General features: G+C 35.2%; 4 protein-coding genes and 1 non-coding gene across 7 annotated transcripts; 2 read left to right on the top strand and 3 right to left on the bottom strand.

Moving 5' to 3' along the window:
- Window positions 1-1,247: 1,247 nt before the first annotated feature.
- LOC132173193 (small nucleolar RNA snoR109) lies at window positions 1,248-1,350 on the bottom strand. Its single transcript, XR_009439284.1, has one exon. It is a non-coding gene; the product is annotated as a small nucleolar RNA snoR109 (small nucleolar RNA).
- A 1,501-nt stretch (window positions 1,351-2,851) lies between these two features.
- Window positions 2,852-7,068, bottom strand: LOC132172941 (phosphoribosylglycinamide formyltransferase, chloroplastic-like). Of its 2 annotated transcripts, none has more exons than XM_059584504.1 (5): window positions 6,481-7,068; window positions 5,551-5,662; window positions 3,976-4,152; window positions 3,689-3,815; window positions 2,852-3,283 (listed from the first exon to the last, which is right to left on the bottom strand). In XM_059584504.1, exons 1-5 carry the CDS (start codon window positions 6,860-6,862, stop codon window positions 3,191-3,193), a joined length of 891 nt encoding a protein of 296 aa, XP_059440487.1. In that variant the 5' UTR covers window positions 6,863-7,068; the 3' UTR covers window positions 2,852-3,190. The 2 variants fall into 2 exon arrangements, with proteins under 2 accessions (XP_059440487.1, XP_059440486.1); XM_059584503.1 differs by having other exon boundaries at window positions 2,852-3,304; window positions 6,481-7,065.
- A 2,122-nt stretch (window positions 7,069-9,190) lies between these two features.
- LOC132171313 (uncharacterized) lies at window positions 9,191-13,921 on the top strand. Its single transcript, XM_059582600.1, has 3 exons — window positions 9,191-9,660; window positions 12,832-12,999; window positions 13,488-13,921. Exons 1-3 carry the CDS (start codon window positions 9,289-9,291, stop codon window positions 13,611-13,613), a joined length of 666 nt encoding a protein of 221 aa, XP_059438583.1. The 5' UTR covers window positions 9,191-9,288; the 3' UTR covers window positions 13,614-13,921.
- Window positions 13,922-15,345: 1,424 nt separating this feature from the next.
- LOC132171226 (mitochondrial pyruvate carrier 4) lies at window positions 15,346-19,565 on the bottom strand. Its single transcript, XM_059582491.1, has 5 exons — window positions 19,446-19,565; window positions 18,367-18,465; window positions 18,147-18,199; window positions 16,000-16,073; window positions 15,346-15,651 (listed from the first exon to the last, which is right to left on the bottom strand). The coding sequence occupies exons 1-5, from the start codon at window positions 19,498-19,500 to the stop codon at window positions 15,606-15,608; spliced, it is 327 nt and encodes a 108-aa protein (XP_059438474.1). The 5' UTR covers window positions 19,501-19,565; the 3' UTR covers window positions 15,346-15,605.
- A 2,265-nt stretch (window positions 19,566-21,830) lies between these two features.
- LOC132170739 (mediator of RNA polymerase II transcription subunit 11) lies at window positions 21,831-24,636 on the top strand. 2 transcript variants are annotated; one of them, XM_059581827.1, is made up of 5 exons: window positions 21,831-22,164; window positions 22,288-22,350; window positions 22,476-22,592; window positions 23,984-24,203; window positions 24,328-24,636. In XM_059581827.1, the coding sequence occupies exons 2-4, from the start codon at window positions 22,297-22,299 to the stop codon at window positions 24,158-24,160; spliced, it is 348 nt and encodes a 115-aa protein (XP_059437810.1). In that variant the 5' UTR covers window positions 21,831-22,164; window positions 22,288-22,296; the 3' UTR covers window positions 24,161-24,203; window positions 24,328-24,636. The 2 variants fall into 2 exon arrangements, with proteins under 2 accessions (XP_059437810.1, XP_059437808.1); XM_059581825.1 differs by having other exon boundaries at window positions 21,832-22,164; window positions 23,984-24,193.
- The last annotated feature ends 1,035 nt before the right edge of the window (window positions 24,637-25,671 follow it).

Below are 25,671 nucleotides of genomic sequence, written 5' to 3'. Positions count from 1 at the left end.
GATTGGATTCAAATCTTGTGCAATTCAAATCTTGTAGATACGCACTTTGTCATAAAAGTTTCGAGAATAACTTTTAGAAAGACCAACCACATTAGACACCATAACGAATAAGCCCCTCTACCCTAAATGTAGACTTTCTAAGAGCATTCATAGTACCTCCCCTATATGTGGTTTCCTTCATTAAGTTTAAGAAAAATGACAAAAAAGTCACAAAAAGCCACCCACAGCAAATTCTACATATCACTTCTAAATATTAGGATCGCTACAATACAACCCTATATATACATAGGATTGTACTATAACAATCATTGTGCTTATTAAAAAAAAAAAAAACTCATTTTCTCCTTAATCATTAAAAAGCGAAGAAAAAAAAAAAAATAAAGAAGTGATAATTAATTAGTATAGGGAACAATAAAAGGGAGCTTTTGTGGAGTGTGACAAGAAGGTGGGAATGCTCAAACCTTCATCTTTTCCCTTGTCTTTCACTTAACGCCTCTCTTCCCTTGTCTTTCACGTAACGACTCTCCTCACCAAACGCTCAGCTACCAACGATGCCCTCACTACTTTCGGACAAAAATGACCCCTCCACCTCCTCGTAGATGTCTATGTTCAGAAGGAAAAATTGTGTGAATCTGAATCGAACAAGGTGGTTTCAGATCCTTCTTTTCTCTTCTTAATTTCACTTTGGCTTTAATAATATCATCCTCAAAATCGAAATCTCTCCCCTTTTTCTGAAATATTTTTCTGCAATTTGTTCAGATTATAATACCCTTTTCAACAATGAAATCATCGTCCTCGAGAATTTTCACCGACTTTATTTTGCTTCTTTTTCTTTTTGGGTCCTTCAGGAATGATGATTTGTAGTTCTGTTGGTTGATGGATTCATTAATCTTTGACCCTTTTCCTCTCCAATCTCGAACAATGGATATTGTGAAGCCTTATTGCACAACAAACAAGCCCACCAATTGCAAATAATGTGAGCAAAGTTCAAAAAAGTTTATAAAAAATGCTTTCGAAAACGTTAAAATCATGAAAATGTCTAAAATTGTGTGTATTTGTAGGCACCGATAGACGCCAACTGCTGGGAAATCAAAGCAGCTAGCCTGGAAGGTGACCCCTTTTAACGGTTGATGTTTTGAGAAGGGTCTCTAAAAAGGCTAAACCCTATGCCATTTCCCTCTTCTCTCCCTTCTCATTACCCCCAAAAAAACCCAACAACAACAAAATCAATGCAATCGACAAAGAGAATATATAAGAAGTTCGGTAAGCAGATTAGTCGACAGAGATCGGAAAGATCTCACGACAACCGGCCAGTAAACTTCTCTCCGATGTTCGATTTGGCTACAGCCACTTTGGCAAATCAAGATCAAGGGTACTGAATCGAAGATGACACCCTTCCCTTGGTACATGTAGCCTCACCCAATAAATCAATGGGTTAGAACAACAAGAATCTAATGAAAAAAGAGAGAGCGGCGACGATTACTCTAGGAAGAGAGAAATAGAAATGCGAATGAAAGAGGTATGAAACTAAAACCCTAGCTGCTGGTTTTATATATAAAGTTGGGTGGGCAGGGAAGATCTCAGCCACTCATCTCGGACGATAGGGATTCTATCATATTAGTATAAAATTTACTAAAAAATACAATAAACATAAACATAAAATAAATAAATAAATAAAATCACAAGATTTGAACTCTTTTTTTTTTTTTTTCTTCTAATTGAAAAGGTGGAAAGGGGCGACCAGTGTAATTTTTCCTCTTAGGCGTTACTATCGGGGTTCCCACCCGCTATGGAATGTCCGGTTTAAGCCATAGCTACTGCCTGGGAAAGCGAGCCCGTCACCACAACCCCACAAAGGTGTGAGCCAGTAAAACCCCTTCAAAGTAGCAACTGTTTAATAATAAAGAATTGCAATTCTTTAAATATTTAGAATTGTTGAGAAGAAAAAAAAATAATAATAAAATAACTGAAGTTCTCCTCTGGCTCCAATCATCCCATAGCCACTGTTTATTTTTTCACAGAAAATCTTCAATAATTTTATCACTAGAGGCAAGCCAAACTCAAAAGCATGAACCCATATTTGTTTTACTGCTCAACATTGTTCTTCTTTGAATTCCCTTTTTTTTTCAAATATATTTTATCATGAAAATTGGAGAAAAATATTATTACCTGAGTATTGATATATTATAATATTTTAAAAACGATAAATAGAATACTTAGAAATTCTGAAGGATCTTGATCTTTGTTTTGTTTTTTGATCCATCCCAATATTTGTATCAAAGCCTCAAACTGTAAAATGATAAAATCAATGGCTCTCCTTCAAGTTAAAAGTAGAAACCAGTGAATTAACTTGGAAAAGGTTCAAGTTACAATAATGATTAACTGTAGAAAATTTTAAGGACGCATTTCATTAATCTTTTTAGGAAAAAAAAAATTGGTGTTGGCGTGGACACCATCATACATAAGATGAAAAATTAACTGGAACAGTATATAAATTGTAACCTTATTTTATGACAATGTTGAACAATGTAAGTTCTATGTGTATATTTTGTTCTCTCCTTTTTCACTAAAATAAAATGCAGTCTTGACAATTCCCAACGGGCCAACAACATTTGTGCAGAAATTCACGTAAGTCGAGCTTGCAAACACCATGATATTTTTGAGTAAATGTTACTCTTTAGTCTTCGCACCCATTTATTACACTCATGTCATATCGGCTAGCGTAATACATTGTAAGCCACTTAAAACATGACACGTCAACCAATACGATATGAGTGTGAAAAATGGATACGAAGAGTAGCATTACTCATGATATTTATACAATCATCTTCAAAGACGAGATGAGCCAAAAAAAAAAAAAATTCTAAGTTCGAACTCAAATGCCAGTCATAAAAATCCGCCTGTTGCACATACAACAATGGTCTAACAACGTAACAAAACTCAAGTTCAAGGCAATTCAGTCATACATAGTGGAACAAAAACCATGTTACTTAAAATGGTTACCCTCTTCTTGCTTTTTCTTTTTCTTCCTTTCCCTTTTTCCCCCTTAATCAGCTGGGTATGAGTATTTTTTCTCAATTTTGGGTATAAAAATGTATTCAAGAATGTTAGTATTATATTGAGTCTTGGCAAAACTGATAGAGAAAACCTAAGCCCTACAAAAAGCAGAAATTGCTGATGTTTGGTTCTGCTACCTAAACTCACTTGGGTTTTCTTTGCTCTGGATGAGAGGAACACTATCTTCCCTCCAAATGATCCGCTCTTCGCACAATGCTTCTGTCACCTTCACATAAAGCCCATGCTCCTAAGTTGAAAAAATAAACAATAAAGATGTGACAGAAAGGAATTCAACCGAGTGGAAAGTTTATGCACAAGAATCCTGTAATTTTATCATCCAAGAGGGTACTTCTCCTCCTTCCAAAGACACAGGTCTGGGATTCAGACAATCATGTATGGAGGATCAGTGAATTTAGCGGTATTCTATCATTTGGCACCAAAAGACATAAAATCATTCAATAGGAACCAGCTAGAACTTGACGTTACTATTGTCCCAAAGTTAAAACTGTTGACAAATGACTAATGATTCAGGTTTTCTCAATTTTATTGCACAGGAAAAACCTAACTCTCCCTCAAAAGAGAGAAAGTTTGAAGGAAAATTATGATACACCCAGTGTTAAAATCTCATTACCTCCCGAAGAACTCGTGCTGCCAGCTCCTCTGCAGTGTCGTTAGCAAGCACAGGGACAACACTTTGGGCAAGGATACGCCCAGTGTCGTAGTGTTCATCAACAAAATGAATTGTTGGACCTGTGTATCTAACCAAGCACAAAGGAACAAAAACATAATATTCGGACTGACTTCATATAAACTATAATATAATGGAAATAAAAAGTTGGAAAAAAATGAGCAAATCCCTTATGCTTGGTCAGGAAACAATATTTGTTTAGATATATGACATCAAATGCTGCAACCTACCTTGCTCCAGAAGCAATGACTGCCTTATGCACCTTCATACCATAATAGCCTTTGCCTCCAAAAGCTGGAAGGAGTGATGGATGGATGTTTACTATGGATCTGGGATAAGCTCGGATCAGCTCCACTGGTATAAGTTTTAAGTATCCCGCTAGGAGTATAAAGTCAACCTCAAATCTCCTGATTATGATACCATGACAAATGTTAATATATTTTTGTACCATTTCAACACATCAATCTTTCCTTGGCTTATGAAATTAAAGAAATCACTTCCTAGAATCAGGTATATTTTAACTACAAGTATTGAAGAAGAAGGCTATCACAGCCATCTTATATAGACTGTTCTTCCCTAATGTGATTTTGATACATTTTTCTTTTGACCTTCGCATATTTAAACCACTAGCACAAGAACCGGACTTAAGGCTCTATATGTTTCAGCTTAAAATATTTTCCAGAATTTTTCTTTTCCATATGTTCCTGTATTTGGTCCATGAAGAGTTGTACCCAAAGAAACAGAAAAAGACCCAAGCTCATCCATGTTGGTGACACGGCTTGCGAACTTCAGTTTCACTGTGGCAAAGTTCAAATTCACCATTGCTGACCTAGATGAGCTGCCTTCTCAACTTGTGGGCTTTGGTATTATTGATTTTTATAAATTTCAACGTACAGAATTTTGGTGCAACCAAACACTAGGAAATTATTTTAGGATCTCAACCAAATAATAGAAAACATATTACTTTCCCTGAAAGTGTTGTCACTAGGGAAATGTTTAACAGAACCCAAGTATTGTACATTATTGGTACAACACAGAGTACATCCTGGAATCTGCTTATGATATGAGTGGATCTCATCAAGTACTTGGCAGGGGTTACATAAAAGAACAATTCTTCTAAGTAACAGGCAGAAGTACAAGTCCTCTAGGATAAGCCTAAATGAGATCTGCTACCCTAAGAAAGTATATATTGCGTTTAAACTGTTATTTGGATAATGAATGACCTTTAGACAACAGACATCAAATGAACCAAGGACAACCAGAAAAAAGAAAAGCAACTTAGGAATCTAATGAAAAAGCCAACTGTAGCAGACAAAAGTAAAGCCAGAAGAAAAAACAGTATGTAAGCACACATAGTCGACAGTGCCTAGAGAAAACGATTTAGATAGGTATGATCAAGCTATATAGTGGCAGCACAGAAAGGATGCACAGTTGACAAGTTACATTAAGTACTCAAAATCCATAGGATGCATCTCAAGGATTGGCTACAAGGAACATCTTCGTTAATGATTGATCTAACAGACTTCCTTCACATAACAAAAATTAGACTAAATTGTATTCTCCTTTATTGAATAGTTTTTCGACAATTTCTTAATATTTCCTGACTGCCTGTGGCAGAGAATATAAGAGATTTTATAGCAATAATTAATCTAATTTGGGTTTATGCGTACAAACTTCTTGCTGAGCAAAAATCAAGAACCTTCTTACTAGTGAATCTACCACGAATATGGTTCAACATTAACGAAATCCAAATAAAAAAACGAAAGGCAGACCTAAATGTTTCATTTTTGGGAGAAGAGCCTGACCTAAGCACAGATACGAGGTCGCTTGGGGAGAGCCCGTCAGGTTCCTCCTTTGTTTTGGGGAACAAAACAACTGGGATGCCCTTATCTCTTGCGTACTCTGCACCTCCACAGCCTGCCATACAGAGGAAAATAACACACATGAATAGGTATGCTCCAAAGTAAAGGTTTATGCATTATAGTGCCACAGTCCCGAAGTTACTAATTATGTTCTAATCTTATCACCATAAGTTAGCGGGCAGTGCACATCTTCCTTCTATAAAAATGAGCTGTAAAGGTCCAAAATCTCTATCCAAAGCCTACCAAGTTGATGGAAGTATATATCCAAGAAAACTTTCCCAGCTACCTGTCAAGGCAAACCAATAGCTACCATTTGTAGCTAGTCTCAGATTTCAGTATCAGGGCTGCTTGTTTTGAAAAAAGAGCACCGCACATTAAAATCAAACAGAAATCACTCTGTGAAGTGTTAACATGTCCACCTACGAGATAGAAAACTTCCTCATGCTAGCTAAAACTAGGTAGGACAATTTTAAAAAGCACAAGGCTCAGTTGCACCTCTGGCATCTGATACTTTCCTTCAACGATGCCACATAGGGAATTGGAATAAGGTACCACAAGAAACCATCCTCCAACCAATGGCCTACCCCATGTCTAGTCCATATCGTGCGACTCTGATTGGGACCCATCAGTATAGAAAGCAAATATGAATGCTGCTTTGGGATTCAACTATGATTTTCCTAACGCTCACAAATCACAGAACTTGATTTACCAAGAAAATTGCTGAGACAGCAGTTCAAAAAAATTATAACTTTATTGAATAACATAAAATTTCCACTATTTTACAGTTCGTAAGGAATTAAAAATAACGACTTTCAAGCCCAAGAGGACAATCAAAATAACAAAATCAGAATTATATAAAGATAGAGAGAAAACCGCGTTTATTTGTGACCAAAACAACGATGTCTCCATGAACTGATCCTTGAAGAGAAGCTTCATGAATGGACCTGAAGTTCGACCCACCACCGGAGACGAAAACCGCTAGCTTTTTCCTTCTAACCCCATTTTTCAAATCCTTTCCATGAGAAATAGCATCATCCTCCACATTTTCTACACCGTTTTTACACTTCAATCTCTGCTTAGACCCCACCCTTTGCGGAACAAAATGACAGGTTCTATACGAGACCCATTTGCGGGGTTGATAGAAAGATGCTGAAGAAGTAGGCGGTGACGCCACAAAGAAAGGCTTTTTGGTGTTTCGGACGGGTGGGATCGTTGGGTTTGAGCAAAACCCAGAAAGCAATCTCTGGGTTTCCATTGAAATACCGGATAAAATAGAGTTCAGCAGGGTTTTATTTGGTGGAAGAGATAAAATAGGGAAAGGAATTGATGATAATTTGACAGTGGCTTTTTTGTGGGTTTTCTCTTCCGCGTTCAACCGCGAAGCTTGAAACAAAAGCGGCAGAAGAGTGAGGCAAACGAAGGAAAGAGGTGTAGCCACTGGGGAGCGGGCAGGGTACCAAACGATGTCGTGGTGAAGGACATAAATTTCATTAAAACTGGGTTTAGGCGCAATTGACATGTGTATTTCAACCACATGTTTTTTTTTTTGTTTTTTTTTTTAATTACATGTTTTATTTTTATGATTAAATACTAAATACTCCCATCAAGTTTCATTACTTTTTTTTTTTCTTCCTAAGGTTTGATTTTTATTATAGGAGGTCTCTATGATTTTGATAATAGACCAAATTAGTCCTTCTGTCAGTTGATCGTTAGTTGACTTAACAAAAATTCACGTGGACCAATCAAATGTTGACACGTGGCACTTACTTAATTTTTTTTAATTAAAAAAAATTGAGGGTGGCTCGGCCACCCCCTTGGCTCCAAGGGGGTGGCTGAAACCACCCCCAACCACCATTGGGGGTGGTCGAAACCACCCCCTAGGCTCCATAGGGGTGGCCGAGCCACCCCCAATACCCACCGGGGGTAGTATCGGCCATCCCCTTGGGCACCACTTGGCCACGAGCCACCCCCAATTTTTTTTCTTTTTTCTTTCTTTCTTTTTTTTAAAAAAAAGAAAAAATTAAGTGCCACATGTCAACATTTGATTGGTCCATGTGGATTTCCGTTAAGTCAACTAACAGTCTACTGACAAAAAAAACTAATTTGGTCTATTATCAAAACCACATGGACCTCCTGTGATAAAAATCAAATCCTAGGGGGGGAAAAAATAAAGTAATGAAATCCCATGGGGTATTTAGTATTTAACCCTTATTTTTAATGCAAGATGTAGCTTAATCAACTGGGACCACACCTAATGAAGCGGAAGTCACTAGTTCGAATTTCTCTCCCCTCTCTTGTGCCGACATGTAAAAAAAAAAAAAAGTATTTATCACTAGTACAAAATACAGGAAATGATAGATGAGCTCGTTTAGAGAGAGATTGAGTTTTCTTCTAAACTGGGTTAGAAAAATTTCTTCAAACTAAGTTTATAAAAATAACATATGTTCGTTAAGCAGGTGGAAATCACATATTTTTTTTAATAGCATGGACAAAATTATAATAAATTTTATAAAAAAATTATGTGCATCATATACTATTAAGAAAATAGACACATGATATTTTTATAGATTTTCTTCAAACTCAATTTGAAAGAAAACTTTGACATACTTTATTATACATTACATTGTTATTTGGTCTAACAACATATATTATATTAGACTCCAATCCAATTTGAAGAATAATTGGGTTTGAACAATTTTCTACCCTGTGAAACACAAGATTTTAAGTCTCGTGCAACTACCATTTCAAGTGTAAACATTTTATATTGAGATATCTATCTAGCATGAGAACATGACCAACTAATTGCTTCTATTGTGAAAGTAGATGTTTTAAATGTTTATTGGTTAAGAAATTTTACTGTAAAAAGGGTAAGCAAGAGTCTCATTGACATATATGATCCATAGACCGTAGTAGGAATTAATAGCTCTCCTAAGAACAAAGAATCCCTCATATAGGATTAATGGGAAAGAGGACAAAGTTGGCCATCGGGAATAGTTTGATGCACTTTCTCATTTCAACCCTTCGATTGGGAACTGTTTGATGCACTATCTTATTTCAACTCTTCGAGCGAAACGCAATAAAAAGAATAAAAATTTATAGACAAATTCTACCGTTCCCTCGCTATAGGGACATTGATTACTCCAATGACGCTTTTACATACGACCATAACACCATGTTCAATAAGTGAAATATGGACCTCAAAACATTTCAAATTGAACTACGCCAAGAGTATACCTCAAACAGATTTTCTTATTTCAATATTTCCCCCAAAAAAAAAAAAAAATTGCCATATATATTAACCTATATAGCCCAACCAAATCACACAACTAGTTGACTCACATGTAGGAAGTCTCCTTCCAAATTCACCCACACTACAAAAACAAACAACTCATACTATTCCATCAATCATTTGCAAAATAAGAATGTCAAACACATACACAAAAGGCTATAATCCTATTTGGGAAAGGAGTCCATGTTTTGGACGGCCACGATTGGCCAAAACATTAACTACCCACTCACGGAACCACCCAATCCCAGCCAAACTTGGAAAACCATAAAAAGGCCGAAAGCAAAAGCCAGCTGTATATGTTTTGAGATAGAGAGAAAGAAAAATAAAAGTAATAATAATATTTTTTTTGAGGGATCGGAGGCCGAGTCGGAACCGATTCAGATCGGGGAAACATGGAGGGAGTTGGGGCCCGACTCGGGCGGTCCTCGACGCGGTACGGGCCGGCCACGGTGTTCAGTGGGCCGGTGAGGAAGTGGAAGAAGAAGTGGGTCCACGTAGCGCCATCGACCAGTAGTGCTGCCTCTAACCACAGCAACAGTCACTCTCATCAGATTCACAGCCACAACACCACCACCAATGGGACGACTAACGGTAATAACGGCTCACATCTCTTGCTTTACAAGTGGACCCCAATCACCCAGAGCCAGAACAGCAATAACAACAACAGTAACGTGAATGACGGTAACGGGGACAAGAGTTCCGGCAGGGATGACGTGGCGGGTACCCTGGAGGAGCCTCCTCGTCGTAAATTCAAATACATTCCGGTAATTTTTTGTGAATATAGTAATTGATTTCTTGTTTCTTGGGGTCTTTTTTTGTTAATTTTTAAATTTGGGTTCGAGTTTTTGGATTTGGTTATGTGTGTGTTTGTTGGATTTTATTTTGGGGAAAGAATTGTGTGTGGGCCATTAGAAAGATTGGATTTATTTAATTTTGATATGTGATCTGGGTTTTTGGGATTTGTTGAGAATAGCGGGTTTGATGGACTGGGGAGACTGATATGTGATCTGGTTATTTTGGGTTAGTATCGATTGATCAAGGGTTTTGGCTTATGGGTTGGAAGAATTGTTTGGAGGAGTTGGGATTTTTATTTGAGTTTTCGTAGGGTTGCAATGTAAAGGTGAAATCTTGTGATGTTTGGTGGATAATGATATAGTGGCAAAGACGTGGGGATGAGGAAGAGGGAAACAAAAGCTTGAAATGAGTGGGGATTGATTTGGTTGTACTTGACTATGGTAGAATGTTTTGAATTGTTAGTTATAAGTCGTTGTAAAGGACCTTTGAGGTGGTACTATGTAGATTTGGAGGTTATATTGAGTTGAAACTTTAGTTTTGGTAGTACTCCATGTGGACATGTTGATATGCCATGTGGACAAGTGTACTTGGGCATATCTAGTTGGAAAGGTTTTGAATAATGTTTGCTGGATACGACTCCATGTATATGTTTGTGTGTACATAATTTATTATGCGTGTGTGCTTGTTTGATGTCATCATAAAAAGATGTAGCTAATTATGCCAACTTGGAACTTTGTACTTGATCTAAAAGGCTGACAGTTTGTGGAATTGGAATATATCTAGATTTGTATGCCTTTACTTTTTCTTTTGTCTAAATTGTTTTCCATTTTTTGTAATAAAAAAAGGAATAACTCAATCATAAAAATATTATTAATTGTCTAAATCCAGTTGCTCAATAACCTAACATATAGCCATTCTTTTTTGGAGTGGGTGGAGGGGAGTCATTTATCTTTTTGATGTTTTAGTAATGATCTAAGGTCAGCTATTTATAAAAGTTATGCTTGGATGATACAAATCTTTAAGTACAAAGATAAATTTTGTCATTCTTTATATGGTAAAATCTTGGTTATGGAGAGACTTGAAGTCTTGGTAGACCATAGGTAAAATCTTACGTTTTATGATCATAGCACTGGTACTATAATAATATTTCTTTGTTGATTGGTTCACACGATGAGCATTTTTATGCAAGGGACTTTTTTGGGTTGATTTCTTTGATCGGTTCGTAGATGTTGTGATAACGATCTATTATGGATTTTGACCATTACACTTATTTATTTGAGAGAAATAGATATGGTATCATATGATTATACATTTAACTCACTTCCTACCTATCAAGCATCATATAGAAAATTATAATGATGTCTGTTTCACTTAAAAGACACAATTAGTGATGTGCTTATCAACCATGGCTTTATGTTGTGTAGGTTTAATTGAGTAGAGCCAATAAAATGGTAAACAAGGAAAATTTGTCTCATATACTGGAGAAACCAGAGGAGGTGGTGGTGGTGCCAATTGGAAATTGGCTTTGTGCCTACTAATGGCATATGATGTAGTCAGATATTCTTTCATATTTGAGAATCAAATTTAATTAGAGTCTTATAAAGTTTCTGCTTATTCTCTCTCTCTTACTCTCTCAAATTACATATATTTTGTGACCTAGAAGCTAATACTTGCTTATTTTTTCTTCTGTTTTTTGGCTGACAATATGTACTGTTTGGGGCCATTATCCAACTTTGGTGTTCTTTTTATGAGGTTTTCTTTTCATGTTATAGTAAACTGTTGGCTTGTATTTTAACATGTTAATTTAAAAGTTAGAAGTTTGTCAAACCCATAGATTTGGCAATTCAACAATGACAGATTTGGAAATACATGATGTTTTATATGAACAGTACACTCTTTTTAGGCATGATGGTAAGTTGAACTTCTGTAATGCATATTGACACAGTTGTAAAACAAGATTGATCTTTTTCCTTTTCTTTCCTTCTATTATTTGGAGTTCTGAGCTATATCCATATGAGAAACCAGGTGGAGGAGTTTGGTCTCAATCTCTTCATGTAATTCATCCGCATGACATATCTCATTAATGGAATGGAATTCATTTCCCATAGTTATGAACTTAAGGATTAAAGAGATGATATGCAATGGACTGTTTTAGTGTTGTTTGTTTTGGTGCATTTGGACAATGAATTATATAAAGACTTTAAATGCAGAGGCTATACAAATATTTTAAAGACTGCTGTAGGTTTTAAGGATGCCAGATTAGCCAGTATAAAAGATGAGTCTTCAGTTCATTAATGCCTTTGAAGTTTGTGGGCATCTCTCATTATCGTCGATCCTGCATTAGTTCAGAAATGCATTTTTCTCACTAGTAACATGGAAATTTATGGGATTGTCACATGATTTGTGCCTGTTGTCTATGATTGGCATTTGTGCCTGTAGTCTATGATTGTAAATCCCGGATAACCTAGGAACACAATCTTTGGTCTGTCCTGTTCCTGCACTTTGGCTTCCAATTGCTGATGCCTGGGACAGTTTTTGAGTTGCTTGAATGCTGGAATGGAAGTTTGTACATTCCAGTAATAGTGGGAGTTGGAATGAAGTCACATTATGCCTTAGGTGGTGTTGGGCTCTCCAGGAGTAAGCTCAAGCTCATTTTTGTGAGCTCGCTTTTTGATTGAATGAAAGCTTTGGGTGGATTAATCTTTTCTGGATTGTAGCTTCTCAGGATTTCTTTTTTTTGTACTCCCTCTGTGCTGGAGAATTAAGCCTTTTCTATTTTCTTTTTTGTTTCATCTTTTCCTACTAAGAAAATCTCTTATTAGGTACTTATACCACCATTAGAACACAAATGGATGAAAGAAAAGGAAAAGGGAATGTGGTATTCGAGTTTGTGTTTGTAACGTTGGAAATAAGCATTTATGCTGGGGAGAGTATAACATTTCAAACAACTGCTTTATGTGTTTTCGAGTAATTGTTTTATATGTAGCCTAACAATTTTTCCTAAAATAACAATCCATCATTAAATCTAAATTGACGCCCTTGGAATGAGGCAGTGAAGACATTTGTCTTATTATCTCTATGTTCTATTTGTTTTACTGGCCTTGTGGATGCATGATCATTTTGGATATTTGGCTGTGCAGATTGCTGTTCTAGAGGAGCAGAAGAATGAGGATGCAGAAAACGAGGCTGCAGAAAATGATGATGCTAAATCAATTGATATTGACCCTAGTGCAACAGAGTCCACTCCCAAGGGTGAGGCTTTGGACGAGAAACCTGACATTAATGATGTGCCAATGGAGGAAAGTCAGGTGAAACGGTTACACATCTCATTCTTGTTTTGTATTTCATTGCTTCTGATCTAAATTCTTGGTGAAAATATCATCTATGATGGAGAAAACTTCTGGACAAAAAGCTAGTCTGGACTGATGGATTGGGACACTACTGCAATTAGTTTAGATAATGATAATAAAAGAAAGGAAAATGAGAATGATGAAAGGTCATGCACAGGATTGCTAGTTACCTAGCTATTTGTTCCATATTAGAATCTAAGAAAAGCAAAGTACTTCATTTTGAAAGTCTGGCAAGATAGTTATAAAAAAAATATCCGTCTGGTTTAAGATGGAGTGTCTAATTTCAAGCTGCAATCCCAATGATTGGTGAAGGAAATTTTCTAGTTTTAAAAATGTATGCTTCTGTTAGTGGCATGAGATCAACCCTACATAGCTATTGAACTATCTGCTTATGTCTTATTGAAAGATTACATGTAATGCTGAATTAGATTTTTATTGTGTCACAGGACAAAAACCAGTTAATATGCCAAGATCTGAATGAAAGCACTTTGGATTTGAGTTTAGGCTTGAAGGCGCATGATGATGACCATGGTCATGACTCAAAAACTGATCAGACTAGAGGTGGCCAGTAGGAAAGAGAAGGCAAGTAGTGTTGAGACATGATTGAAGGCTGCCTTGGGGTTTTGGGATGCTGAGGACATTAGAATCTGCAACCTACTTGTTTGTGCCTGATTATAAACTGCAATTTTTTTTAATTTTTAATTTTTTTTTGTATTCTTGTTGAACCACTGGCTGTCTTAGGCAAGTGTATTCCAGTGGCATATGCATGTACTTTAGTCTTCATTTTATGCTCCCTTGCTGAGCTGATTGCAGTTTGGCTTTAGGGGGCATGCAATACCTTTTTCCCTCCTCATTGGACAATTGATTTTTTTTTAAATCTTTCCAGCTTTGTCTGACAACTTCTGAGCTTGGACATGCTGGACTTACAAATTGAAAGGAAATCGAATGAATCATCTAGTTTTCAATGTGATAATTGTATTGATGTTCTAGTATTACTTTGCATCATGTTGATTGGACTGTCAATATGTAATTGCTCATCAAGATGGTACTAGGTGAAGTGCCTTATGACTAGGACATAGTGTTGAAGGATCTATAATGAGTTCAGAGTACGGCTTTAGGTTAAGAGTTATGTTAGAAATTATATTTTTATCTCATATTTATTCTATAACGCTGGACATGGTAAAACCAACTATTTTTATTTTTATTTTTTATTTTAAATTATTTTTTTTATTTTTTTATTTTTAAATAAGGACTATTTCAAGGATTGAGAGATTTTAAAATGTAGTTAATGAAAAATAATTTTTAGAAACACAAATATACATTTGGTAAAAGTATGGTTCCGCTTTTGAAATCACAGTTTATTCTTTAAAAGCAAGCATTTTTTAAAATGCATCCATTACATGTGATTTTAAAATATAGAATTTTATGTCTCCAAATTGGCATTTTTTTTTAACACACTTTTGGCCTACAAAATCGCAAGGCCAAAACGCACTGTTAAGTCTTAATTGAGATCTACCGGTTTTGGTTTTAGAGCTGCAAATCAATATCATTTCCATTCATGGATCTCTCAAATTTAACGCATGGTTTTGCATTCAAGACCTTTATAACTTTACAACTTATTTAGCGCTATTCTTTAGATATCTGGTTTAGTAATTTTAAAAGTCCCTCAAGTGTTCATCTCGAGTCCCTCTAAGAATGATGTAGATATTAAAATTACCATTTGATCAAATCTAATAATAATTAATCACAAGCTCAATGGTGATTTTAATAGTCATATCATTCTTGGAGGAACTATAAAAAAATACAGAAGGGACTTTAACATTACTCTGTTTGGTTGGTAATCAATATGTTCTAGCAAGAGCCTTGCGATGAGGGTTACGCTAGTTTTACTAGCTAGACTTATTTTTCACATCAAGTTTTATTTTTTATTTATTTATTTATTTTTCATTGCATGGTATCATGTCTTTATGTCTTTTAAAATTTTAAATGACATAGTAACATATAAACCATTAGATATGTGAAAAAATGATCTGGCCCATAAAATAAACCCCTCTTCACTTAAGTGTGAAATCTAACATGGACAATGAATCTCCAATTCAAGTAAAATGGAGAGCATCCTGAACTGGCTCCTCCACGACACAGCAAAAAATTTAAGTCCCAAGAGTAATATAATTATGAAGAAATTAATCAATACCTCAATTCTCTACCATTTTAAATCCTAGTTCTACATAGCCAGTCCCAATTTTAAGAGGTGAACGTGGACTGCAAAAGGTTACAATGAAGATATTGCAAAACAAAAACATGTGATTTATGGAAATATTAACAAAATTTTATCATTGAATTTGGGAACCTTGGCTGTTCAAGTGTTCAATTATTTCCAGTTGGTTTACTAGTACAGTGCCAATCATTAAAGCTACAAATACACACTTCATGACATAAATGAACCATCCAATGCAAAAAAAGACAAGCATGATTATTGAAGAACTTTAATGAACTGCAAGACAAGGAGGCAATATTGAGCCTCCAACCAAGCGACATAAAAAGAAGTTGAGAACTTTTCGTCATCATTCTTTTGCTACAGCTGCTTCTTCCTCTGAGAAATAATCTTGCCTGGAAATGTAAAAGAAGGAAAAAAGAAAGAAGAGTCATGAAGATCCCACCTTCAATGGAAATGGCATTCATGCAAACCATGGAGAATATTACAGAGAAGAAATCTAAGATATTTCCAACCAGACTTTCCAGCAAGTGTCAAAAAATCTTTTAAAATCCAATTTAAACAATTAAGACATTTCTTCTTCTCTTTTTCACCACCTTTTATTGTGCAAATGATGAGCAAAGTTACAGAAAACTGACCACCTACTGCTTTTTTTTTTGGTAATAAGATGTGTCTCATGTCCATTTCCTTTCTATAAGGATTAAAAAATTGCGACAGATCAATATTAATTTGATCCAACTAACCGTATTTTGCGTGAAAGTTGGTAGATTCCTGTCCCTGCCATTGCAACATTTACACTAAAAAGGTTCCAGTTCTTCTGCAGGTCAAAATAAAAGACAACCAAGAATTAGAATTATGAACAAGCCTCCATCCCAGACAAATGCCATTGAGCAATACCAAGAAGTGAAACAAAAGAACATTCTTCATAAGATACCACAAAGAAATTAGGAATAGCAAACAAGTGCTCTTCTTTTTCCCTTGGAAATGAATTACTCTCCGTGCAGTCAAGGCCATGTTCACATTCTCGTTGCTTTTTTCTCATTTTTGTTTCATGGGGTGCAAAGAGGGAGGGGGAGGGGAGTATCATCTTCATTGAGGACCTTACACACTAAAAGGTGGGATATATATCATTCCAGAATCATTGAATAAAAGATCAGACCGTTGCATAAACCCACACCTCAGATTGTTCTTAGGCCCCGTTTGGTTCGCGGATTAGACCCTTGGATTGGACTAGCTAACACTAGGTATAGCTAATCCTTTGTTTGGTAACACTCTATCCCTGGGAATAGTCTATTCCCATGGGATCACTAATCCTATACACACAGTGTTAGCTAAGCCACTCAAAAACGAGTGGCTTAGCTAATCATTTCCTATGGGATTAAAATTATCGTGTAAATTGCCAACAACAACCCCACCCTTTTAGCACCAACGTCTCTCAAAGAGACTCTGCAAAACGATCTCCATCTCTCAAAGAGCAACGATCTCTCTTCTCTTCGATTTTTCTTCTTTGTTTCTTGGTTATTTTATTCTCTCTCTGTTTCTTGGATTTTTTTTTTTTCTCTGTATTGTTTCTTAGTTTTTATTTTATTTTATTTTATTTTTTATTCTCTGTATCGTTTTTCTTTGATTCTATTTAGGGTTTATTTTTTTATTTTTTTTATTCTGTTTCTCTCAATCTTTCTCTATACTTTCTCAGTTTGATTTTTAATTCAGTTATATATATATAACATGTGTTCATAATATATATATATATACGCTTGAACACTTGAACACAGGTTTCAAGCGTACAACCTGTGTTCAAGCGTGTATATATATTTGTAGCGTAATTGTTTAAAAAAACAAAAAAACAAAAAATCACATACATGACATAACTAATAAAAAAAAAAAAAAAAAAATTATAGTAAAGTTGTTTATGTTTCAAAAAAAAGAAAAGAATGAAAGTCCTTAATAATATAAATTGTATTTATATTATAAGGGTATTTTAGGAAATAAGATCACAATACGATTCCATTCACCAACATATTGCATTGTACCAAACGAAAGAATAGGATTAGGTAGTCTATTCCAGCGTTACAACCAAACAAAGGAATAGGACTAGCTAATCTATTCCCAGTGATAGTTAATCCCAGTGGTAGCTAATCCTTTTCCAATGGAATAGACAATCCGCGAACCAAACGAGGCCTTAGTATTTTAAACTTCACTCTTTCTAGGGATGCACACGGTGGTGGAATTAAAGCAAAACGTTATTTTGGAAAAAGCTGGAGAGCAAGTGGTAGGGCACCTTTAACTTGAAGCTTTGATCAGATCCGACTGGATCTGATCCATTCAGATTCCACAGATTCAGCCGATTTACTCTTAAGAGTGGATTACTATGCAATTCCCTATTTGGGTTTTGGGAGATGAGAAAACTAGAAATAAGGCAGGAACAAGAGATAAGGCACAGTCCATTCCCTCCAAATTCCAGCCCCCCCACCAAAAAGGGGGGTGAAAATTTCGATGGAAGTCATGATACCACCATTACCAGGGGCGAAACTAAAATTTCAGGTGTGAGGGCACAACGGGGTGGGGGTGGGGTGTAAAAATTAATTTAGGAGGGTTTATTTCATGAAATTTAGAGGAGGTCTTAAAATTTTGGAAGCAACAAGGTGGTTCCACCCCTGACTATTACAATCCAGAATGCGAACCATTCAAACCTTAGATACGATAGCCTGATTGAAAGATTATGGTTCATACAACTCAAATCTGGACAAGGTATGTACGCGTGGAGTAAAGAAAATAAGGAAGTGTCTATGTTATATCTGTGCAATGAAGCTATACAACACTGTCGGAGGTATACCATCATTATCTCTAACTTCTGAAAGCAGGAAATCTTCTCAAAATTCAGACTTACCGGAGTGATTACTGTGCTATATCGTGTCCAGATAAGTCCAGTGCATGTAACCGCTGCATCACAATAGAGAGCGTGAGAAAAAAATATAATGCTAGTGTAAATTAATGCAAGAGAAAGAATGCTTAAACTACTAATAGAATACTGACTTGTTCTTGAATACATGGCAGTACGTGGATAAAGGTTTCAGATAGTGTGTGTGCACATGTATTCGTGTATATACCTATTTGCTGAGGATACGAAAGCTTTTCAGGTGGTTTGGAGAAGTCAGCAATGTTGGCTATGCTGATGCCCCATTTGAAAGTCGGTGCCCAAAAGTGAACTGCGACAACAAGAAAGCAAACTTATGCATACTGTAATTACTGACAAATGAAAAACATTCATTCAACCATTGGCGATTAAGAATCGACTCAACACATGTATTATGTACCCACAGGTGTTATATTGGATTTGAATCAGATTCGAAATCGATTCTGTTAAATTCACAATTATCCTAAAAGCTTAAGCCGATAGGAAATTGTGAATTTAATCATTTAACTAATACTTGAATACTATAACAATCCTCTCATGTATGAGCCCAACACCTGAAATCAAGTAAACTTTGAAGTCAAGGTTCCATGACCTCTACTCTAATACAATAACCGGTTCAGTACACTTATCATGACAAAGAAAAATATATGTATATATATATATATAAACTCATGGAGCAGTATAAAATAATAAACTTGTCAAAGTCATTCTACAGAGAACGATGTTTGGGGCCTCAAAAGGGCAATAGGATTAGTTACACATTAAATCCAAAATAAAACAATTCTCATAAGGCAGATATCACTGAGACCAAACTAGCACATTAATACCAAAAAAAAAAAAAAAAAAACCTTAGAAATCTAATGTCCCTTAAGTGATTCCATCAACAATATAACTTACTAATTATGGTCTCAATCAGCTATCCGATTTACACAGTAAAGTCCCAAAACAATAATATAATTAACTCTAAAATGTCTATCTGATGTCAGCCACAGAAACAGTAATTAACCCTTCTGCTATAGCAAAGGTCAATTTTTTTCTGTTTTTTTTTTTTCAAATCTTGAGCCTCAATCTCGTGGATCTAATCTCTGTGAAAGTGATTCGTACGGAAACGCGACGAGACGAGCGAAGAAAATCCGAAGCAAAGTATCAAAATCGAGCAAAATAAAGCAAACAAACAAACAAAGCACATATTTTTAATTTGCAAATTACAATCAGACAAACGACAGAGCAACGATTTTTATAAAAAATAGAACGATAGCCAAGTTGACTCACTCGTTTTGGGTCCGGCTGGGTGGTTCCAGAGCGCTTGAAGCTTCGATGTCGCCATGGAGCTCTCTCTCTCTCTCTCTCTCTCTCTTTTCGAGACAAAGAAAGGGTTGAGTACGGGGGCTTGGTTCCTAGTCCAAAGCTCAATAGCTGATTGGTGTTGGCACGCGCTCGCCAGCGTTTGGTCAATCATACCATGCCACGTTGCAATTCAATTGGTCAAAGACCTTCGAAGAAGAACGGTAAATGTTGCACTGATAAAAGTGAACAAATTGGGGAAAAAAAAAAAATCTTTAATTGCTGTTAATTATTCTTTCGCGTTTTGTTCTTCAAATTAGCCAAAGGTATAAATTTGGAAAGAATCATAAATATTCGATTGATAAAAATGAAAAATGGATAAAATCTTTAAATAATAATCGAATTAAAAGGAATTAGATTTATATATATATATATATATATATAATATCTTAGGTTAGGATGTTATGATCTTATGATTAGGATATATGTAGATGTCTACAAATAATCTTCTGATAAAATATTTTAAAATTTAAGTAATTTTTTCTAATTAAATAGTTAGATTTTTTCATTTTCATCCTCACAATTTTTTTTTTTTTTTTTTTAAATTCTTGTTAATTAGAAATAATAAATTTATGTAAAAGAAATTAAATAATTCATATTTATTCTTATCCACATTTATATCTTTCTAATAATAAGTATTCTCTCCTTCTTAAAAGGATATGGGTAACTATTCAAATTAATTCTATTAATTATATGTTGTTGGGAAAATTGATAATTAATTGGTAACAAATTTTTCACCTGACTTTTATGCAAAAGACAAGTTTTGAAAGAAAACATACGAGAACGGGGCGTGATCCGGTTTCTTTCTTTACTATTAGAAAATATTGAGTATGATGGTACAAACCTGAACCGTTCAAGTTTAATATCCCAAACCCAAGCCCTTAACTCCTTGTACACCCCACTCAACTGACCCTCTCAAATGCCTAGTAAAGAAAACTACACTTTGTAAATGCCACAAAGTACTCTCACCAATTTGAATTTTTCGGATGATCTCAACTAAGGACATGTTACAAAGTGCTCTCACCAATTTGAATTTTTTGGATTATCTCAATCTAGGACTACATGTCTTTTTATAGAGGCTTAATCATGAAAAATAGGTTTAATCAAATTGTTGTTGGGAAAACGAATCATCATGAATACAAAGTATTTTTCATGATGAAGATAAACATTGTAGCCCACATACTTACCCACACATTTTTTTTATTTATTTTTTTTTTTTCAGAAATCCAATTCTAAGTTGTTTTTTGACTCCTTTTAAAACTAACCTTATCCTCTTATAAATAAATAAGACTTGAGCCCACCAACTTGAATATTTATATTTTTCAGCAATTATATTCATACTTGTTGACAATTTGAGCCATTATCAACATATCAAGATTTTCTAGGATTTTTCCACAAATATTAATTTTTATTTTCAAATTAAATAGTTAAAATTTAAAAAAGATTTAAAATTACTCCATATGTTTAACACAATTTATAATCTCTCTAGAAAAATAAAAAAAATTAAAAAAAGAAAAGAAAAGAAAAGAATCACTACTTACGTTTTCAATACTTTACACATATATCACATTAACACGCCATACCCAATATTAGTGTGAATTTTTAACTACATCTTAAAAATAAAAATACCAAAATTTTTGCCATAGAACATTTTTTTCCGCATTACTTACAAATAAAAGTTAAAAATGTTGACGTGACACTAACGATATTCAAAATTGAGTTCATGTCCGTTAATGGCCTAATCTCAACAAGTCTAATTACAACCGCAATTTGATTTTTTAAAAAAAGTCAAGGTAGTAATTTTAAATTACATTAAAATCCAAAAATTGCTTTAAATTTTCACTTAAATGAATGATAAATCTTTAAATAAACACACCGTTTGTGATCACTTCCTCAATTTTTGAAAATTCACTTTGAGAACTTAATTTTTTTCCGGATTTAAAATAGATCATTTCATATGTTTCAGTTTGAATTTGTAACATCTGTCGGTGTCTCATCCTTAAAAATAAAGTTTTTAAAGAAATTATTGTAATGTGATGCTATAAAAACGTTGACCTCTGTTTCATGAAGCGTAGTTCAAAGCCAATTAAACTACTCATCGGAGACATTAAAAAATTTTGTATACTATACATTTACCCTAAATTTTCTAAAACATTTATGATTTTGCTCGGTTCATTTATTTACTGCAATTTTGCTAATAGTCCAATATCGGATCGGGCTTGTCTGCGGTGGTTTGGTCTACTGGCTAATCTGCGTGAATTAAAAAAAAAAAAATGTTTGGCCGTGAACTCCCGTTAATTCTGTCGTTTTTTTTTTTTTTTTCTTCTCTCTTTTGGCCGTGCGCACAGTGGGTCATGCACGCTGGCCTTGAATGCCTTCAGCGCTTGGATCTCTGATAGAGCCTCGGCACAGATCAAGACGGCGTCGTTGAGGAACGGCACCGCAGGTAAGCCCAATCCTCCAAAATCAACGGCACGGCACGCCCGAATCCAAAGCTCCATTTTTTTTTTTCTTTCCAAAAGTTACAAAGAGACCGTTATTCCCGCCACCGGTCGTTACCGCCGACCATAGCTGGACGTCGACGACCCCATCGCCACAGTTGACCGTCGGATTCGTTGAAATATCGCCGGATCGCTGGGAACTCGTTGTAAGTATTTTGTTTTTCTTAAAATTTTCGTTTTTTGTTTGAATTTCCTTCGATTTTTTCCTTGTGTTGGGCATTGTTTAATGGCTTATTGGCCTTGTTTGGTTGTTTTATAATGCTCGGTAGAGGAGCTACATGGATTCACCGAGCCAAAATACTTCGTTGCAACGGCTTCAAAATGTGGAGAAGGTATATAATAATTATATAACTCAACCCCTTATTTGCAAAACCCTTAGGTTTCTATTAGAAAGCCTAAAAGTGGTTTTTTTTTTTTTTTTTTTGCTTTGTTTTTTGATGGATTGGTGCTGTAATAGCGGGTAGTTAGGGTTTTGGAGCTGGCAGGAGGGGTTATGGATGAGCTGGCCAGCCCAACTGGACCCAGAAAGGACTTCATCAACAACCACTGCCTCGAGTTCATGCAATTGATCAAGGTCCAGCTCTTCCTTAGCACAAATTTCATGTGTTTTATGGGCATATGAATTGTGAATGGTCATTGGGATTTGTTGTTTAGTGACTGAGAAACCTTGGTTCTGGTTCTGGTTCTGCTTTTTGGTTACGTGGTCTAGTTCTAAAAAAATTGAGTATTTGTGGAATTTGAATTTGAATTTGAATTATGGGGATTGAATTGGATGAAAAGTTGGATAATTGTTTGTTAACTAAATTCAAGATGTCATGCCAAAGAAGTTAAAATTAAGAGGGAGAACCATTTCTGACTTTCTTAATAGTAATTTTATATCGGCAGGAAATTTTATTGAGTAATTTGTGTGCATGGTTGAAATTTGGGCGAATGATTGGAAAAGAATATATTATTTTCATAATTTGAACTTGGGTTTTTAAATGCACTTTGGAAATGGAATATAGATAATGCATAATGCATGCTTTTATGTTTTTCATTCAACCACTTGATATGGTTTACACAAGAGGGCATCAGAACTGTATTTTGGTTTCTTTGTTGCTTTATGGGCTAATTGTATGTCAATCTGAAGCGAGGGCCATTAGTTTTATGCTATAGTTTATGCCACGTAAAATTGATGACGGAAATATTTTGTTCTGGCCTGTGGTTATGCTAGGGAATACCAACTTTTCACAATGTTTATGAATGTGGAATAAATGATAAGATGATAAGATGACGCAGATTTGTTGTGGACACAACAAATTTATTTATTAGATGTGGTCTTTTTGGACAATAACACAATGTTTCTTGATTCGTTAAGACTTTTGCCTAGGATCTTAGATGTGTGTCATTTGTACTTTTTATATGATGAGAACTTTATTCATCTGATTGAATGCTTGCTAGCTAGCATTGCAACTTTAACTCTGCACCCTTGCATACTCTTAATCAAACAAAAATGAAATTTCTGTCCTCAGCTTGATTGTTTGTCATGTGATCATTCAATTGTCTCTAGACAATTTTACGAGATAGAAGATGTTAGAAAGTGAAATACTTTGTGAAGAATGAAGTAATTTTAGGGGCAATTGCACCTAGAGATAATTTTGATATTTGATTGAGGGATAAAAAATTCTCCTTTTACTATAGGATGTGGAATAGTGGTTAATAATGCATAAAGATTTGTTTGCCTGTGGTTGTTGCATGTTTGTATGTTTTTGTATGGATGAGAGTGAGAATGATTAGTAAGTGGCTTTGCTCAGGTCAAGTGTGACATTTTGGTTATGATTAGTGCACTTGAAGCTACAATTTTGGCTGATCACTTGAAAATTTCAGCTATTTTAAACCCTTTGAAATGGATTTCTTAATCATCATCAAATTCCATTGAAGGTGAGTATTAAAATATGTAATTTTTGCTGTCACTTTCTAATTCAGGACATCCAAGTCACACTGCGTGATGAAATCAAAAGTGCATGCGAATACCGTCCATTTGAGAAGTGTGATTACAGTTCAAGAATTGCTAATGAGATCTGTTGCAAGAAACTGGAATACGTCATTTCCCAGATGGATGGAATGAAACAGATTGTTGATGACTACCATGGTCCAGTTTGAAGATGCAGATACAGGATTTGTAGCTAATTGGCAGTATGCGACTGTATTCCTCCTTTTATATCACACTTCCCATAGTATAATGGGTCTCTAGGAATTTATTTAAACCCAACTTTTACATTTAGATTGATTGTACATAATTTATGGTTTATTTGATGTTCACTCTACAGGATTTGTAGAAGGAATGAGGAAAATCTGGACTGGAGCTTGGTGGCTTAGAACTTAGAAGCATTAAGAATATGGGGATGTTTCCCTTGATCTTTGTCAAACTTTTTTAGGGGATTGGAGGAGCACGTGAAATATATTCATGTGATTATTCTGTATTTGGTTAGATCACTTCAGAAGTGTAGGAGGGAACTGTAATTTTATCTTCAAGAGATTCTTGGTTAGCAAAATCTTCTTATGTTGCTGTATCTTGATGTTCAGTGCTATATCACATCCATGTCTAATATATTCATGGTCAGTTATCGTTGCTAGAAGGATGCATGTTTGTCTGAACTTTTAAGTCATTTTTTCAAGGGACTAATGCTGAATCTGTTTCATCCAATTCAGTCTATTAAACTAATATATAATGTGTCCAAAAATGAAGTGCATTGGTAATGTTATGCTGAAATGAAAAAAATATAACATGCCTTTTTTCCTCTCCCTCACCATACAAAAACCAGACACAGAAACCAAGCAAGATCCTGAGATCCATACACAGCAAAGAACGAGAGAAAGAGAGATAGAAGATAGAAGATAGAAGATAGAAAATAACGTATAAATCTTTCTGCAATACATTTTATTTTATTTTTTCTGATTGTAATACATTTTATTAGAAGTATATATATATATAGTCTGCAGAATGGGGAGAAGCTGCAGGGATTATTATTGTCTCTCTTTAACTAGCTGCCCGTTGGTTTCTGTTTATATATAGGCGGGGAACCCCTGCACTTTGTTTCCTTTTCACAGCCTCTGGTATAAGGGTTGGCCGGCGGAGGCAGACAGTTCCCCGGCCCGCCCTTCTTGCATTCCGGGTGCTTGCCATTGCCACTCCTTATAGGTGCATATTTTAAAACTCTACCATTTGCAGCTTCAAAGAACATAAAGCAACCCAAGAGAGCACAAAGGCAGATAATTAGCAATGCTTTGGGGGTTGCCATCATCTCCTTTGAGGCTAGCAAATGTGGGGAAGACCTTATGGACGGAGGCATTTATATATAAAATAAGATCAAGTATGGAGATCGGGAAGTTTCACTTTCATATATTTATTTTAGGAAATTAAGATGTTAATTTGTTTTAACTGATCAACTAGTAACAAATTTGCAACTAAGTGCTTAATATTAATCAACTATTGAATTCCTAGCTGACAAACAGTGTTCGACTACTTGGTTAGACGAATACCATTCAAAATATTAGTAAATACAACTCAAAGTTAATTCATGTTGTTATAAAGTTTGAAAAAAAAAAAAAAGATCATGGGTTTTAAACAAATAAAATATGAAAAAATGGGAAATTTTAATATTCAAATATTG

The sequence above is a fragment of the Corylus avellana genome, chromosome ca2, assembly GCF_901000735.1.
Source record: "Corylus avellana chromosome ca2, CavTom2PMs-1.0".
NCBI lineage: Eukaryota > Viridiplantae > Streptophyta > Magnoliopsida > Fagales > Betulaceae > Corylus > Corylus avellana.
The sequence above is the reverse complement of the archived record's forward strand: the minus strand, read 5'-3'. Positions and strand labels throughout refer to the sequence as shown.